This window comes from Aedes aegypti, chromosome 2 (genome assembly GCF_002204515.2).
Source record: "Aedes aegypti strain LVP_AGWG chromosome 2, AaegL5.0 Primary Assembly, whole genome shotgun sequence".
NCBI lineage: Eukaryota > Metazoa > Arthropoda > Insecta > Diptera > Culicidae > Aedes > Aedes aegypti.
Genome location: NC_035108.1, coordinates 146,408,127 through 146,427,270, shown reverse-complemented (window position 1 = coordinate 146,427,270; position 19,144 = coordinate 146,408,127). Strand labels below are relative to the sequence as shown.

Sequence of the window (19,144 nt, the reverse complement as noted above, 5' to 3'; positions counted from 1 at the left end):
CTTCAATTCTTGTCACGTTTAGTGATAGTTTTAAATCCCACTTTTTTGGAAGGAAGTTGTGAATTCAGAGATTCACCCTTCCTTTTGTTACTTGTTGATACCATGTTTAGTGAATAAACGAGAGAAGGCGAGACCTTCTAAGAGGTTTTTTTTTCCCAAGACGGTGTTCAAGAAGGATTACCACCGCTAGCTTTCGCCAACGAGTCCAACGAAAAATCGAAGGCACGGGTCCAAACAAGGATCATAAAGGGTTCAATAGTAGAAAAAATAGTACTGAAAAGTACTGTTTTGCAATTCCGTTGCAAATCAATCAACTTTTCATGGAGAAGTTGATCAACATAACGGCCTACTTTTCCTACAACAAAAAACAGTGCTGAAAAGTGCTACTTTTCAGCACTCTTTTCGGTGCTGAAAAGTAGCACTTTTCAGTACTGATTTGGTAGGCGTCAACCGAACAACCCAGTATCTTTTTTCACTATTTGACGTTTTAGCGGTGCCGTGTTGTTTATGGGACCATGGAAACCAGTGAATTCGGCACCGCTCAAACGTCAAATTAGTAAACCCGTGCATAGGTCTATAGCGAATAAAGATCTGCATGATACCGATGAGAGCGTGAAAAATTGTGACATTCATGAGTAGTACTATTTCACAGCCTACGTGATTGAAAAATACTGCATTGATACTACGCATGGATGTATGCCCATGTGGGTTCTCTTCAAAGATTTGTTTGTGCTTTTAGAGTTCATCCAGCTGAAACGGCATTTTTCGAAATAGCAAAAAATGTTGTATGCAACTCGTTGCAAAACTCGATTTTTTCAGCACTCGTTGTATTTATCCAACTCGGCGAGCCTCGTTGTATTTATCCAACTCGGCAAGCCTCGTTGGATAAATGTACAACTCGTGCTGCAAAAATCATCAACTAGTTGCATAAATAACTATTTTAGTAGCACTGAAAAGTACCGTTTTTAATTTTAACACTGAAAAGTACTGATTTTGTAGCACTGAAAAGTACTGTTTTATTGCTCTAGGTAGTTTTCAAAAAAAAAAACTTCCAATAGCAGAGAGATTTCGCGTACGCACAGCACGAAGGTACGATGCGCACTGTGAGAATTCAATGAATGAAAACCGTCTAAAAACATTAATTGAAATAATCATATGCATTGTTGTTCATTGAATGAAGTTTACAAATTGCGCGTTGGGACATTATTAGGTCTTGTGGTGATATCTGTAGTTTTATTGTAAAACATTGCCAAAAGTGCATTTACTTATAGCGAAAATCTTAAGTTTTTGAGCTAAACAATAAATTTTCTGTGCCATAAGGTATCGTTTTGATTGCCGCCCAACATACATGTGAAAAAACAGCGAAATTGAACAGCTGAGAGGCAGGCTTCGTCCCAATGTGGACGTAATATCAATACTCGGAGTATTAATTTGAAATTCTAAAAACCTGGCGACCATCTTGGAATTCAACGCCATCTTGGTTTTAAGCGGTTGAATGTTTTTTTACCATCTTAGCGCTCATAATGTTATATGTTGAATTATGAGGCATCCATTGAAAAAACAATCAGATCCTTTCATTCTTATCTTATCTTAGCGGTTCAATTGATTGTTCATTTCGATCAATGGTTTTGGACCAAATAAATGAAAAAAGAATGATATTCCTGAACTTGAAGCTATGCCGAAGAATCATTGTGGTACAAAATTGCATTCTAAAAGAGAATTCCTATTTAATTATCTGTTTTCATAACGAATTAAGCTGAGAAGCAGGCTCTGTTCAAGTAAGGACGTAACACCCAAATAAGAAAGAGAAAAGAAGAAGAGTAAGCGATACGGTAGGTTTGAGGGGCAGGATCCGTCATTGATTTCGGAAGTTTCAGAAGCAGTTTTTTCGTTCAAAATCAACATAATTTACAGGAAAATGTGTTCACTGTATTCTATTCTCCAACCGAAACACAGTGAACAAATTTTCATCGAATATTTTTTAGTTTTGAGCAGAAAAACTGTTTTCGAAGTTTCGATGATTACGATGATGGAGCGTTGAGCGTTAAGGCCGCACGGGACGTCATCATAACCACCCTATCCATTTGAAGAAGCAAATCCCAAGAACCACTCCATATATCGATGCGAAAAATGTATCACTATGATTCTATATATGTAGGGTACAATCCAATACATTTTCAGCTTCATCGGTTCACTATAACTCGAGATTTGCTTCCACAAAGTGTTGATGATATTTGTTAGAGTGAGACAAAAGATAGGGAAAATAACACGGTCTCCCGTGTCACCCTAAAATTCAAAAAGTGCTAACAAGGTAGAAAAAAACTCATAGTAGAAAAACCAAGATGCCCGCCAGATTTTTTCACTTTAATTTTTGCTCTTATTCTTCGCTCGACTCGAAGATAACACCAACAATTGAAAATTTTTTTTCTTTGTTGTACAAAAAAAAATTGTTTTCATTGATTGCATCGCCATACACTTCAAAACCGTAGAACATGATTTAGAAATTCGTTCATTTTATAGGGTAAATACCATTGCTCACCTAGTTCTTATAGCCTATCTTACTCAGTTTTTTCTTAGCTTTCTGGTGGTGATCTCAGAATTCTAAACGAGTGGTGCGCTAATGGCGAACACACGGGTTTTCTAACTCAATTTAAAATGGCCGCCAATTATTTGTTTTTAGTCTCAGATTAAAGCTTTATCCTTCCTGTATACGATGCCGCTAAATTTGCTATGTATTCCAAAGTAAATACACATCACGTGAAGAAATACCTAAGATTTATCAAAAAATGGGCTTTTTCGCAAACAGTTTAGCTAGATGGTGTAAGAGTTTAGTTTAGAGTAAGTTTAGTTTTAGGGTATACTAGCGATCAGTGACATAAAACTGGAATTCTTATGATGGGTGCCGATGGCGGCTTGGTTTCAGCGAGAATTGCTCCTCTGCAAAATTCTCATCAAATTTTGATTCACTCGCAGAGTTACAGCTGCACTTTGTATGAGTTGCTATGGGAACTCGAAATTCAAATTTCTTCGTTTATGACTTCACGCCACGGCATAAAAAAGCAAAGGCAGTCTCTTTACTTGTGTAAATATCAAGTTTGATTGTAACCATGTGACGTCACTCCTATCGTAGCATATACGATCTGGATCACTAGATTATTTATTCAAGAAATTTGTTCGAGGTGGATAGGAATAAAGTCGTTAAGTAGCTGTCAGTTTTCGGAATATAACCTTATAAATATTGTAAACCGTAGCTTCAAGCATGATATCTTGGTATGCAACAAATCACTTAGAATGGACCGATGCACGAGTTCACTAATTTGACGTTTGAGCGGTGCAAAATTCACTAGTTTCCATGGTCACATAAATTACACGCCTTCTTTAGCGCACTGATCGTTTTCGTTATGGACCAGTGCACGAGTTCACTAATTTGACGTTTGAGCGGTGCCGTATTCACTCGTTGCCATGGTTACATAAATAACACGGCTCCGCTCAAACGTCAAGTAATGAACTCGTGCATTGGTCCATAGTGATTAAGAGCTCTAGGTCCATTCTGTTTGATCGATTTTTATTGATCATTTATAGCGAATTTGTCAAATGCATCCCTCAGTTGGAAACATTCATAAAATTGAAAAGGAGCTAAGAAATTTCTGCACCCAATGGCAGAATTATCTACGCATATACCGCCGCTGGATATGAATTTAAAATGAGCACCACAATATACGAAGTCATGAATAATCAACTTTAGGTACTCCAAATTGCGGTACTTTCATCAAGCGCAACACAAAAATCCCCGTCTTCGAGTTTGCTCAAGGTTCGCTATCAGCATCACAAGCAAACCACTTTAGTTTAAGACCAGCTCTGCTAGGGCAAGTGTACCATTAGTGGTGCACCTAAGGGAAAACTGCTAAAACACGGTGTTAAGATCATGAAATATATGATTTTAACGTATCATTCGATAGATGTCAAATCCTTCTATCATTCAAATGTATAAAAATCACGATTCATTTGAAATTTCCCTGCAAAAAGCCTTGCACCAATAATAGGAACACTGTTCCTTTAGTGGAGGTATATTTTAAGGATGGTTCCTTTAGTGGCGCAAACCATTGATTTCTTATGGGACCCTCCACTATGGGTACTGATGCACCACTATAGGTACAAAGGAGCAAAAAAATTAAGCAAAATAATTGTTTTAAACAGTTTTACGGTTAAATTTCATGAATATTATTCGATTACTTGTGTCATTTTCGCATCGTGCATAATACAAAAATATCACATAATCATTTATTAGCGCGAAACATGCCAAAACACACTACCTCCACTATTGGAGCTACCTCCACTAAGGGAGCGTTTGCCCTACTAAAAAGAAGGAAGAATTTGCTTTCGTTCTGCTACCAAGATGAGTCATTTTCAGTTAGCGTTGCTTGGAACTTTATTTTTGCTGGCGGTACAAGCGGACGGAACTTCCTCCTGCTCGGGTTTCGGTTATGAGTTGCTCACTGGGAAAATGGAAGCACTAGAAGCGGAGATCCTTAACATCGGAAAATCGGTTGTAAAAGTGAACCATTTGATGAAATCCATACAGTGTGCTGATTCCGTCTACGCATCATGTGATAAGGTGCCGACGAAAGAATCCGGCGTTTACAGAGTTAAGACGAACCTTCATGAGGTGACGGAGGTGTTGTGCGACCAAGAATATGACGGAGGTGGTTGGACCGTAATTCAAAATCGGTTCGATGGTTCCGTCAATTTCTACCGCGATTGGAGCGAATACAAACGAGGTTTCGGCACTTTGGATGCCGGAGAGTTTTGGTTGGGGTTGGATGTGATTCATCAACTAACGTACTCAGCACCACACGAGCTGGTAGTGTTGCTGGAGGACTTCGATGGAAACTCAACTTATGCCAAATGGGATCGATTCGAGGTAGCTGGAGAGCAGTCCTCCTATACAGTGACTCTGGCCGAAGGATTCAGTGGACCCGCTGGAGATTCGTTTACTGGAACGAAGGCGGCTAAATTCAGTACATTGGACAGGGATAACGATACATGGGGCGATAGCTGCGCAGTAACATACCACGGAGCATGGTGGTATACGGCATGTCACTCAAGGTATGCTCTGAAGAACACGGGAAGTGTATGGAACTAACAAATAATTCTATTTTTCAGTAATTTGAATGGAAAATACTCAAAGGGAAATACCACAGAATATGCTACAGGAATGGTTTGGTATACATTCAGAGGTCATCATTATGCTTTGAAATCTTCTAGGATGATGATCAGAAGGAAAAAACTATAATAAACAGCAGTTTTCAATGCATCAATTGTTTTGAAAATTGAAAAATCCCTCAAGTACGTAAGAATTTGTTGAAAATGGTAACGACAAATAAATTAGGTAGCCCCTACGCTATAATTGACGGAGTAAAAAAACAATAAAAAGGATTATTCATGGTTTATTGATACAGCAATGGTTACACAGCGTAACAAAAATGACATTTTTGCGTGTCTCAAGGATCAAATTATGTGTCTCTAGTAGATTTGGGGTTGCTGAATCTGATGCCATTCTCAGAAATGTTCCAGCACGTCACAATGTTTAGCTACAGGTCGCCAAAGTTGTATAAAACACTGGTTTTATTAATGTTTACATGAAATTTAAAGTACAATTTATCAAACTTTTTTGTAATCTAATCCACCAAACATGCAAAATAGAACTTGAACTTTCATTTCAGACATAATTTGATTGAAATTGCGCGATTAACTTTCGATTAAATCGATTTTTTCAACATGCTTGCAGTCTCCATACAAAATTCTTCGTTTCTTCTATATGGAAAAATACAACAATTCTCTAAACCATAAAATAATAACTTTTCCGGTTCGAAAGAATTACAAACTTCAATGATAAGTATTGTTATACACATAAAGTTTGAATTCTGTGGCAAATTAAGCCAATATATTACCTTACAAGCTGTCAAACTTGCATGCAAGTTGGCTGAAATAGTCATTTTTTGCATTTTCAACAGTCGATATCTCAAAAACTAGACGTGCTATGATATTTCTGAAAACGGCAATGGATTCAGCAACCCTTAATTAAGTAAATAGCGGTATTTTGGTGCTGGAGACAAAAACGTGTTCCGCAGTGTTATCTATAAACCTTCACAGCGACAATGAGTGTAAAATTTGTACAATAGAGTAAAGTAAGGCAAAAGTTCAAGCTTTGTGGAATAATCAAAATTTCCATAAAAATTATAACAGTTGAAAAGAAATTAATTTCACACAGTGATCCTTCAAATATTGGCTAATAGATTGATGAACAAATAAATTTTGGCACAATATATTTACCCATTTTTAGTTACCTATATCAATTTCAATATTGTGGGGCAATAGTTCGAATCTAGAGTAACACTCTAATTATTTTCATCGTACCCAAAATCGCTCTAAATTCTAAAATTCGATAGTTGGCTAATGGTTGACCCATGACGCTCTTATATCTTTGGCTCAAGTTTAAAATTTGCGCACTACCACCATCTAGTTACCGCTTTGCTAAACACAGTATTTTTAGCATTGGTTCGAAAAATCGTGTTTGCTCCAAACATCCAATTCGAACTTATTCCCAATTGTGAGTGTACTTCCAAAATCAACACACATCGTAACTTTGCCCTGTGCTGTGCGTACAAAAAATCTTTCTGCTCTCGGAAGTTTTTAAAACTATCTAAAGCAATGAAACAGTACTTTTCGGTGGTTCAAAAAAGCAGTATTTTCAGTGCTACTATTTTCTACCTATTGATCTCTTTTCGATCCTTGTTTGGACTTGTAGCTTTGATTTTTCGTTAGTGAAAGCTAGTGGTGGTAATCCTTCTTGGACACCGTCTTGGAAACAACACTTTAACTCTCAAACCCCCAACGTCTGACTTTTCATTAAAAATGAACTTTAAAAAATCATAACTTGGTCAATTATAAATCAATTTTGGATCTTTTGGTCTCAAACAAACCGCATACTCCTCAAAATTTATTGTGTTCCGGAAGAAATGGGATTGGCCACTTGGTTCCGGAGTTATTCCGGATTCAAATGGGGTATATTCGTTCCGGAAGTGATAGTTCCCTTAGATTGTTCAAGATTAGCGGTAAGAAAATTATTCATTGTGTACTTTCTATAAGTAAAAAGCTGCCAGAAGGTCGAATGACATTGGTTCTCATTGATTCTGGCCATTTCGGATACCCGGTCACCTGGCACCGGTTCCTGAATGTACCCAGAGAGGACATTTTCTGAAACTCAAAGAATACTACCGTGCGACGGCTCAAAATTCCTGATTTTTTATCCAGAACATCATAAATATAATGCCAAAGACCAATATGAGGTTCCGGCCACATCCGGATACCCCGGAATCGGTTCCGCTAGGGCCTCAGTGGGACACTTTTGTAATCTTTTTTTTTTTTTTTTTTTTTTTTTTTCAATTTCTTTATTAGTATCATTCCAAACATAACATTCATTATTTCTTATATCTAGGTGTTCTGTGTTATTGGACAACACTATCATCCTAATTTGGTAAAACAAATTTAGGATTTCATTAACATTTTGTTAACAACATATTACATTTCATTTGCCGTAGCAGTTCAGATTTTTTCCTTTTGTAATCTTACTCACTCATATCGTGCGACGACTTAAAATTCATGATTTTTTATCCGGAACATCATAGATATAATGCCAAAGACCAATATGAAGTTCTGGCCACATCCGGATACCCCGGAATCGGTTCCGGGAGGGCCTCAGTGGGACACTTTCGTAATCCTACTCACTCATACCGTGCGACGGATCAAAATTCCTGATTTTTTTATCCAGAACATCATAGATATAATGCCAAAGACCAATATAAGGTTCCGGCCACATCCGGATACCCCGGAATCGGTTCCGCTAGGGCCTCAGTGGGACACTTTTGTAATCTTACTCACTCATATCGTGCGACGGCTTAAAATTCATGATTTTTTATCCGGAACATCATAGATATAGTGCCAAAGTCCAATATGAGGTTCTGGCCACAGCCGGATACCCCGGAATCGGTTCCGACAGGACCTCAGTCGCACACTTTTGTAAATCTTCTCCTTCATATCGTGCGACGGCTCAAAATTCATGATTTTTATGCTGCACATCATAGCTATTATGCCATGGATCAATATAATATTCTGGTAACATGCGATTACTCTAGAATTATTCTTATAAGACTCATATGCACTCTGTGTAAACTTCGTTTGGATCCATATCGATAAGTCCATGAGACATTTCTGGCTAACCGTTTTTGTCAACATAAAAAAAAAACACGATATAAAACCGTGTTTTTATTTTATTTCTTTTATCGTGGATTTAAATGTTGTTTTAGCGATTCGATTATCGAGTCCGACCTGTATTTGAATCTACAGACATATTAAGATTAGTTTGTTTTTCATTACACAATGCAACTAAATAATCTATTGGTACTACAGATCGGACTCGAGAATCGATTGTTTTTCACTCCGGATAATCGAATCCTACGGAAAAAAAAGTTGAAATCTGCAAATAAAGAACTCAAATATTTTTCATTCGATATTTTATTTGTATGATGCAGTGGCGTAGTAAGATATTATTTCTAGGAACATTTGGGGGTCTTGAGAAGAAAAAACATTTTTTGACCAACGTACACAAAAAAAACTTTTTCAAACCCCCTTTTCTTACCTACGTCCAAAACTGCTAAACCATTCATATTGTATAGTGCAATACTAAATTATCTCAAATTTATGCACAAATACTGAAAAACAAGAATATCAAATATCGTACTCCGGATAATCCAGTCTAAAATTCCGGATAATCGAATCCCAGATAATCGAGTCCGACTTGTACTGAAATTTATATACAAAAAAAAATACATCATGGGTTAGTCCCCGATCTTGGTTATCTTAATGTTTCTTTGTGTCTTTTTTTTCAAAATAGTTAAATTTAATCCGTGTTTATAAATACAAAAGTGTGATTAAAAACAACTGTTTGATTTTGACACGGTTCGATATTGGCAACATGATTTTTTTTCTGGAATTCTGCCAAAATCAAACGGCACTATACCTTATCAAAATTTATAGAGTCCCTTTCATAAATGTTGTTGAAAAAAATTAATATTTAGAGAAAATTCTAAGACATGCTCGCTACAAATTCTTTTGACTATTTCATCCTATATATCTTTTATGACAACATGTCGTTTTTTGGAATTCGTTCGCAATGCTAAATACATTCTTATACAATTTATTGTTAACCTTGATGCAATTGACTAGAGAAAAGTATAATTTTATTTTTAGAATATCAGTTAATCTTGTGGCAGAAGTGCTCCAAATTTAAATAATAAAGAAATTTGAAAATGTCTTTGAAAGTCATATGATGAAATTCTATATCATTTGTTAAGCTTTGATGCTGGTTCATAAACTACATCATTTTATTAATTTGTATTCGTCCATTTTTTTACACCTTGTATCTTTTATTATAGTTGCTAACGACAGTATTGAAATTAGTTGCCAAGCTCTTCCGTGAGCTCCTCCCAACCAAATTCACCTAGCATCAATTTCTCCAGACTACCAAGTTCCTTCCAACACTGTTGACCAGTTCCTTAGATGAGTCAGCATTCGCATCACGCTGAATTTGTTCAACGCGTATTGACCTTCAAATCTATATTAGATTTTCGTCCATGCTAACTCTTCCTCCAGACTACAGCTCAGCCTCCAGGCTATATCTCCACGAAGAGGTTCTGCTTCAGCGTCCAGGCTCTGTGTCTTAGTCCAGGTTCTGTGTCCTTCGAACCAGCCTCAGCATTTCGCTAAGATTTCAAGTATCTAGTCAGAACCTTTACATTGATTTATGGAGTGATGCTGTTGGATATAAATTCGGGGTATCCGGATGTAACCAGAACCTCATATTGGTCCACGGTAATATAGCTATGATGTTCATGATGACAATTCATAAATTTTGAGCCTTCGCACGATATGAGTGAGTAGGATTACGAAAGTGTCCTACTGAGGCCCTCCCGGAACCGATTCCGGCGTATCCGGATGTGGCCATAACCTCATATTGGTCTTTGGCATTATATCTATGATGTTCCGGATAAAAAATCATAAATTTTGAGCCGTCGCACGATATGAGTGAATAAGATTACAAAAGTGTCCCACTGAGGCCCCACCATAACCGATTCCGGCGTATCCGGATGTTGCCATAACCTCATATTGGTCTTTGGCATTATATCTATGATGTTCCGGATAAAAAATCATAAATTTTGAGCCGTCGCACGATATGAGTGAATAAGATTACAAAAGTGTCCCACTGAGGCCCCACCATAACCGATTCCGGGGTATCCGGATGTGGCCAGAACCTCATATTGGTCTTTGGCATTATATCTATGACGTTCCGGATAAAAAATCAGGAATTTTGAGCCGTCGCACGATATGAGTGAATAAGATTACAAAAGTGTCCCACTGAGGCCCCACCATAACCGATTCCGGGGTATCCGGATGTGGCCAGAACCTCATATTGGTCTTTGGCATTATATATATGACGTTCCGGGTTAAAACATCAGGAATTTTGAGCCGTCGCACGATATGAGTGAATAAGATTACAAAATTGTCCCACTGAGGCCCCACCATAACCGATTCCGGGGTATCCGGATGTGGCCAGAACCTCATATTGGTCTTTGGCATTATATCTATGACGTTCCGGATAAAAAATCAGGAATTTTGAGCCGTCGCACGGTATGAGTGAGTAAGATTACAAAAGTGCCCCACTAAGGCCTTGCCGGAACCGATTCCGGGGTATCCGAATGTGGCCAGAACTTCATATTGGTCTTTGGCATTATATCTATGATGTTCCGGATAAAAAATCATGAATTTTAAGCCGTCGCACGATATGAGTGAGTAAGATTACAAAAGTGTCCCACTGAGGCCCTAGCGGAACCGATTCCGGGGTATCCGGATGTGGCCGGAACCTCATATTGGTCTTTGGCATTATATCTATGATGTTCTGGATAAAAAATCAGGAATTTTGAGCCGTCGCACGGTAGTATTCTTTGAGTTTCAGAAAATGTCCTCTCTGGGTACATTCAGGAACCGGTGCCAGGTGACCGGGTATCCGAAATGGCCAGAATCAATGAGAACCAATGTCATTCGACCTTCTGGCAGCTTTTTACTTATAAAAAGTACACAATGCATAATTTTCTTACCGCTAATCTTGAACAATCTAAGGGAACTATCACTTCCGGAACGAATATACCCCATTTGAATCCGGAATAACTCCGGAACCAAGTGGCCAATCCCATTTCTTCCGGAACACAATAAATCTTGAGGAGTATGCGGTTTGTTTGAGACCAAAAGATTCAAAATTGATTGTTAATTGGCCAAGTTATGATTTTTTAAAGTTCATTTTTAATGAAAAGTCAGACGTTGGGGGTTTGAGAAGAAGGAACATGGTTGCAACTACAAACAAAACGAAGGGTGAATCTCAAAGTTTACAACTTCCTTCCAAAAAAAGAAGGTTTTACAACGGTCACTAAACATGGCAAAATGAAAAGAAGGACGTTTCTCCAGAATGCGCGCATTCTTCTAAGGGTTAAATGGATAATGTTGATAATTGCATCGAAATGAGCAATCAGTTCGATGCTTTAGATGAATTTTCTTAACATCAAACCAAAGCAGACTCTAGCCCAGGCTCTTCAATTCAAGTGAGGAAACAAAGAGTGCCGCCTATCGTGATCAATTGTTCCGAATTTGGGGGATTTAGGCAGGAGATGTTGAACTCCAAAGAGGGGAATCAATGTTTCCTTCCAAATTGCAAAGAAAGGAGACTGTCACGTTTTGCCGGAAACTCTGAAAGATTGTGAATTTCTTCTCAAACATCTTGAAGAAAAGAAGCACAAATGTTTTCCTTATAACGACAAAACCGAAGCTTTGTACAAAGTCGTATTGAAAAGTTTCTCAAGTCACTATAAGTCACCTGAAAAGATCAAGTAATCATTATGAAAAAGAGATCCCAATTTGGCATTCTTCGGAAAAGGCTTTCTCAAGAATATTATTAAGTTTTACTTTAACAAAAATGATCTAAATACTATCAAATCTTTAGAAGAAGCAAGATGTCCGTGTGACATGGGAACAATTCCAGAAATCTGAAAGAAATTTTCAGAATCCCACTTAGTGCCGTCGGTGCCAAAAGTGGGGTCATGGTAAAAAAAACATTGCCCCATGGATGCTGAATACGTAATCTGCGGAGGTTCATCTCACGCTAAGGACGTCTGTCCAGTGAAGGATGATACCACAAAGTCCGTATGCTCGAATTGCGGGGGCAATCATAAATCTAACTTTTGGGATTGCCCTTCGCGTAGGCGAGTCATCGAGGCTCGTGCCAGGCAGATGAACGGGATTGTCCGTTACGATAACGGTCGTTTCCGGAATTTCCCTGGTAGAGTATCGAACAATGCTCATTTTTCAGTAAACGATCGCTTGATTAAGAATCATACCCATCAGAAGGATTATAATCATGCTCATTCACAAACTACTTTTAATCCGTCGGGTAGCCGTTCAAATCTTTCAATTTCAAATGAATCTACCCAAAGAAAATCCTTTGCCGATATTGTGGTAGGTAATTTAAACTCCTCCCTTTTTCATACTACGAGTAACCATTTTAATTGTTTCAAATCAAATGGAAAAAAATCTCATCCTCTTTACCATTCAAAGTACGAGCATTCCAATTTAAAATATTTAAATTGTTATTTGGATCCATTGAAAAAAACGAACAAATAAATATCAATTTGATTTTCGAATTTTACACCAACTTGGACTGCTTCAGTCATAGTGGTGGCATTGAACATTGCGTCAATCATTTGATTCAAAAATTAAATCAGAGGGAGACATATCACTTGAAGTTGGTACAAAATCTCAACTTCATCGGGAGCACACGCATACTCGCCGACGTGCTGAAGAACCGTGGAAGTTCAGCGCCCCCCGTCTAACGAACGAAAACGGCTTACGACTAATTGATTTCGCCGCCTCCAAGAATATAGCCATTCGTAGTACCTACTTCCAGCACAGCCTTCCAAATCGATACACCTGGAGATCACCAAAGCAGACGGAATCACAAATCGACCACGTTCTGATTGATGGACGGCACTTGTCCGACATTATCGACGTCAGGACCTATCGTGGCGCTAACCTCGACTCTGACCACTGGTGATGGTTAAACTGCGTCCAAAACTCTCCGTCGTCAACAACGTACGGTACCGACGGTCGCCCTGCTATGACCTAGAGCGGCTCAAGCAACCGGATGTCGCAACTGCATACGTGCAGCACCTCGAAGCTGCATTACCGGAAGAGGGTGAGCTAGATGAAGCCCCTCTTGATGACTGCTGGAGAACAGTGAAACCAGCCATTAACAATGCAGCTGAGAGCAACGTCGGGTACGTGGGACGGAGTCGACGGAACGATTGCTTAGACGACGAATTTAGGCAGATTCTGGAGGAGAAGAATGCAGCGCGGGCGGTCATGCCGGCAGAACGTGGAGCGTTATAGACAGAACCGGCAATAGCATACCCGCCTCTTTCGGGAGAAAAAACGCCACCTGGAGGAGATGGAACAGCTGTGCTGGTCTCAAAAAACACGTAAGTTCTATCATAAGGTCAACGCATTCCGCAACGACTTCGTGCCGCACATCTCAGTGCAGGGATAAGGATGGGATCATTTTGACGGACAAGCGTGAGGTGATCGCACAGGCAAATTAGGAAATGCCTTCGTCAGTACTGCGGGCGATGGAAACCAACCAGCCCCTACTTTGAGGGAAGTTAAGGATGCCATTCACCAGCTCAAGAACAACAAAGCTGCAGGTAAGGATGGAATCAGAGCTAAACTCATAAAGATGGGTCTGGAGAGGCTGGCCATTTGTCTGCACCGGCTGATAGGCATAATCTGGGAAACATAACAAGGAAGGGGTGATATGCCCCATCTACAAGAAAGGCGACAAAGTAAAATGCGAGAACTCTCGAGCGATCTAAATGCGGCTTACAAGGTATTATTATCCCAGATCATCTTTCGTCGTATGTCACCTGTAGTAAATTCGTGGGAAGTTAACAAACCGGCTTCGTTGACGGCCGATCGACAACGGACCAGATCTTTACTGTACGGCTAATCCTCCAAAAATGTCGTGAATACCAGGTCCCAACGCAACACCTTTTCATCGATTTCAAGGCGGCATACGATAGTATCGATCGCGAAGAGCTATGGACAATCATGGACGAGAACAGCTTTCTCGGGAAGCTCACGAGACTGATAAGAGCGACGATGGAAGGTGTGCAAAATTGTGTGAAGGTTTCAGGCGAACACTCCAGTTTGTTTGGATCCCGCCGGGGACTACGACAAGGTGATGAACTTTCGTGCCTGCTGTTCAACAACGCGCTAGAAGGTGTTATGTGGAGAGTCGGGCTTAACAGCCGGGGTACGATTTTTACGAGATCCAGTCAATTTGTTTGCTTCGCCGATGATATGGACATTGTCGGCCGAACATTTGAAAAGATGGCAGACCTGTACACCCGCCTGAAACGCAAGGCAGCAAAAGTTGGACTGGTGGTAAATGCGTCCAAGACAAAGCACATGCTAACTGGTGGAGCCGAGCGTGACAGGGCTCGCTTAGGAAGCAGTGTTACAATACAGGTATACCTTCGAGGTGGTCGACGAGCTCGTCTACCTTGGATCCTTGCTGACGGCTGATAATAACGTTAGACGTGAAATACGGTGGCGCATCATCAGTGGAAGTCGGGCCTACTATGGCCTTCACAAGAAACTGCGGTCAAAAAAGATTCACACCCGCACCAAATGTACCATGTACCAAACGCTCAAAAGGCCGGTAGTCATCTACGGACATGAAACGTGGACGATGCTCGAGGAGGACTTGCAAGCACTTGGAGTCTTCAAACGTCGGGTGCTTAGGACGATCTTTGGCGGTGTGCTGGAAAACGGTGTGTGGCGGCGAAGGATGCACCACGAGCTCGATCATCTTTACGGCGAACCCAGTATCCAGAAGGTGTTCAAAGCTGGAAGGATGCGATGGACAGGGCATGTTGCAAGAATGCCGGACAGCAACCCTGCAAAGATTGTGTTCGCTTCGGATCCGGTTGGTACAACTAGGCGTGGAGTGCAGCGAGGTAGGTGGGCGGATCAAGTGCGTATCGATTTGGCCAGCGTGGGGCAGAACCGAGGATGGAGAGATGTTGCCACGAATCGAGTATTGTGACGTGAAATTGTTGATTCAGTGTTATCTATTTCGATGTTAACTATATAAATGAAAAAAAATGAATAGCACATTTTACACAAAATATTTATTTTCAAACTACAATATTCAAAACAGTTTTTAATTAAATTTAGGGAAGGGATTATTAAAGTATGTTTAAAACTACTAATTGAACTTAAACACTTCACTTTTTGCAAAAAAATAAAAATACTAAAATCACTAGTAAGGCGAGCAAATACCTTTAAATTCTAATACATATGTGTTGCTTATCTTGACAGATAGGCCTATTTCGTCTGCGACTTACAGACTTCTTCAGTGTCGAGCACTCTACAATGAAGAAGCCTGTAAGTCGCAGACGAAATAGGCCTATCTGTCAAGATAAGCAACACACATTAGAGTTTACAGGTATTTGCTCGCCTTATTAGTGATTTTAGTATTTTTATTTTATTTTGCAAAAAGTGAAGTGTTAAAGTGCAATCAGTTGTTTTACAATATTCAAACTTTATATTGCCATTTTATTCGAATCATATAACATCGTCCTCTGTTCCGACATTTTCACGCATTACTACAATCAACAATTGTCCATAATCCATTTCTCACCCGTCCCCCCGGAATCCATGTGAAAATCTTCTGTTGGACGTTTGCGTGTTTATATCTGTTGGACGTATACAAATACTCCGATCGTACAGCACTTTTTATGTAAACGTTATCTCCAGCCGGTTCCAGTTTCCATTTGCAACTGTCGAAAGAGCCGCCTTCGGTCCAGGTGAAAACTTTGCGCCTATCGTTGCCTTGCTTGAAATCCTTGTACTCACTGGGGGAATACATGTATTCCCGATGAGCTACATTGTAAATGTAAAAACTGTCACCAGTTCGAATGAGCTCCCAGTGGTCCTCTCTATAATTGACGTCTCTTTTATTATCGGGCATCCAGGTGAACACGTGGCGTCTCGGATTATCGTGAAGGTATTTCCCAGAAGCATATAAATATTTTGGATAAATTTTGTTCTCAATACAGACTTTTGAGGCAAATGCTGCATTCCTCACAGATTGGGGTAGAGAATTTTTCAATTGATTTAGAGTAGATTTATAATTAGAATCAAGACTAGCAAAACTGGGTGCTTCCATTGCATCTTTAATATAGTAAGCAATACTGAACAAGGAATCGCTATTTGAATATCGTATCCTGTTAAATACGGCAGAATAACCAAGAACAGATTGCTGGACAAAACTATGGCTTTTTATATATTTCAATATTTTTTTGGTGTCCATTAGCTGGAAAATTTCATTGACAACATCTTTAATAATATCGCCAAATAATTTATCACTGACCCGAAAGATATCATTAGAGAGAGTTTGAATTTCGTTTGATTCGTAAACATTATTCAGCATAGCTTGTTTCAACTTTTCTTTCGATACGGTTTTAATCGATTTGTTCAGGTCATTCTCAAACAATCCCGCTTGCTGTTTCGTCTGCGCTGAAGTGTTTTGATTAGCAATGATATTTCTCCTGAGGCTACCTACTAACTTCACCATTTTGAATGGGTCTTTGTGTCCATTATTGTCCATTTCGTAATTCAATGCTTTCAAAACTAAAAAACCTCTTTGCTTTACGGTAATACTTTCTGCAAACCGTAGCAGCAATTCAAAATTGCTCTGGTGGTGATCGTATACATTGTTTACGATTAAGTTGATCTTGGTATCATCGTTCATTTCTTGAAGCTTGCTCTCAGCAGTGATAAAGTCGTGACTCTTGATGGCCTCAATGCATTCTGTAGGTAACCTACGCATCCTTCTATCTTCCTCCTCCAGTTCAGCCTTTCGCTTGAGACTGTCAAGTTCAGCACGAAGTTCTTTTATAGTTCCGAGCAGAAACTCAATCAAAGCTTCCAACTGCGCAAGTTTTTGATCCATCTCATGTTTTTGGTCGTCCAACAGTTTTTGCAATACTTCTACAGACGATTCCAAATTGGCAAGACGCGTTTTATCTTCAGCTGTTATGTTCGCTGATTGAATCAATTGCTCAATATCTCCTTTCATTTTCTTCATTTCGTTCTCAAGCATAGCCAATTTGTCACTCTGATTAGGACGTGTGAAATTTCCAGTTGCTCCTTCCGATACCACAAATGAAATATTATGATCTGGTGTGCTAGAGTTCCCAGCCAAGGCATCAATTAGCCGATTCATACTTTGTTGGACTGCATCAATCTTGATTGTTAAATTACTGACAATTTCATTCGCCTTCGTGGAGTTACATGTCACATTATTGGAAACTGATAACATAATTGAGAACAACACAATATACCGTATAAAACTACCAATATTGAAAAATCGTTTACCGAATATAGCCAATGAATAGCATGCAGCTTTCGACAAAGAAAAGGAAGAATGATAGTGCATAGACACCATTTCATTTGTTTTTGGTCTTATCCTTGAATTGTAATTCCTGCGAGAAGAACATGCCAGCATTCCAACAGTTTCCTGATCTTCAGAATGCATTTTATTTTGATGTGCGTCAGCATTACCAAATGCAAAAATGTTGGCGTGGGGTTTTGCTCCATCCATAAGTAACAAGCAGTCGTTACTTTGTTTATCTTTCGTATAATATCCTTCGATGAAATTATGGTGGTCTCTTTCAGTATGATTCAATGCAAATTGTCGATACCTATGCTGGATGGGTTGACACATCGCCCAGAATTTGGCCGGATACAAATATTGGTTAACTATGAAAAATAGAAGAATCAAAGAATATATTATCAATACTCTAATTCTACCTGAGAGCACTTGGGCAATTTTTGTTAAGGCTCACTAGCGTTAAACAAGTTTGAACAAAGCATAGATGTTACTACAGTCGACTCTCCACATCTCAAATGTTTCAAATTGCCCCAGTTTTCTTATATACTATCGAGTCTGTTGCACTTTACACTTTTTTTTTTATTAAACTCGATTTATGGCGACTTTGTTCCTATTGAAGTTATATGCGTCAATATACTTAGTACACACTTAAATTATTTTACTTCACTTAATTTTTTTTCACCGTAATCTTAACAGCTGAAAAGTTCGGTAAAATAAAACACCGTAATTCCGTCAAAACTTTACGGATTCTGGTGAAATTTTACCGAAGACTGCAAAAAATTACCGTACTGTGTTAATTTATTTCACCAAACTTTTCAGCTGTTGAGATTACGATAAAATTCACGGATTCCTGTAAAATAATTTAAGTGGCTATTGAAATTCATCTCTCTGTCTAATTTCAGAAAAATTGGTCGATAAAACCCCCTAGAAGTTCCCATTATACATACCAGTACATCGACTTCCGGTTCTGGCTGACGCTTGAGGAACTCTACTGAAACTGCAGCAAATTTATTCACATTGCTCACCTTTAAATGAAGCAAATACGACGGCTGATAAAGGCTTTTTTGTGATATAACATAAGATACAATGTACAGTAATGTACAATACATTCGCACCATTTCCGATTGTTCTTACAAAATGCTCTACTTTGGAAGTCTAGATCTCAGTAATTAAAAGACCGATTTTGGCTGAAATTTTCACACCCGTCAGATATAAGATGAATTTCAACAGTATTTTTAAGACTTGTGAAGAAACAAGTTTAGAAGTTATAATGACAAAACTGAGCAAAGTTGTTACGTTGAGCAATGTTGTTTTTTAATATTTTATAATATTTTATCAAAAGCTTCACTTTGGTGAAGCCGCATTCATTTTTATACTCTTAATATGCGTTAAAATTCGAATAATATCTAAAGCGTCATTGAAATCGGTCACTGATTTACTAAAATTAATATCCATAAAGTTTATTATTTTGCATTGAGAATTGAACATGTTTAGTCCATTACTGTAGCACATTAGGTGCGGTGCTTT

At 38.8% G+C, this 19,144-nt stretch overlaps 2 protein-coding genes across 2 annotated transcripts; one reads left to right on the top strand and one right to left on the bottom strand.

Annotated features, from left to right (window-relative positions):
• Positions 1-4,355: 4,355 nt before the first annotated feature.
• Positions 4,356-5,408, top strand: LOC5574240 (ficolin-1). The gene is made up of 2 exons (XM_001661243.2): positions 4,356-5,106; positions 5,164-5,408. Exons 1-2 carry the CDS (start codon positions 4,397-4,399, stop codon positions 5,291-5,293), a joined length of 840 nt encoding a protein of 279 aa, XP_001661293.1. The 5' UTR covers positions 4,356-4,396; the 3' UTR covers positions 5,294-5,408.
• A 10,290-nt stretch (positions 5,409-15,698) lies between these two features.
• Positions 15,699-18,661, bottom strand: LOC5564242. The gene is made up of 2 exons (XM_021842633.1): positions 18,565-18,661; positions 15,699-17,985 (listed from the first exon to the last, which is right to left on the bottom strand). The coding sequence occupies exon 2, from the start codon at positions 17,948-17,950 to the stop codon at positions 15,818-15,820; it is 2,133 nt and encodes a 710-aa protein (XP_021698325.1). The 5' UTR covers positions 17,951-17,985; positions 18,565-18,661; the 3' UTR covers positions 15,699-15,817.
• Between the last annotated feature and the right edge of the window lie 483 nt (positions 18,662-19,144).

Coding starts and splice junctions, on each gene's coding strand:
- LOC5574240 (XM_001661243.2), top strand. CDS start 4,397: ATGAGTCATTTTCAGTTAGCGTTGCTTGGAACTTTATTTTTGCTGGCG. Junction 5,107..5,163: donor TATACGGCATGTCACTCAAG/GTATGCTCTGAA, acceptor TCTATTTTTCAG/TAATTTGAATGGAAAATACT.
- LOC5564242 (XM_021842633.1), bottom strand. CDS start 17,950: ATGTGTCAACCCATCCAGCATAGGTATCGACAATTTGCATTGAATCAT.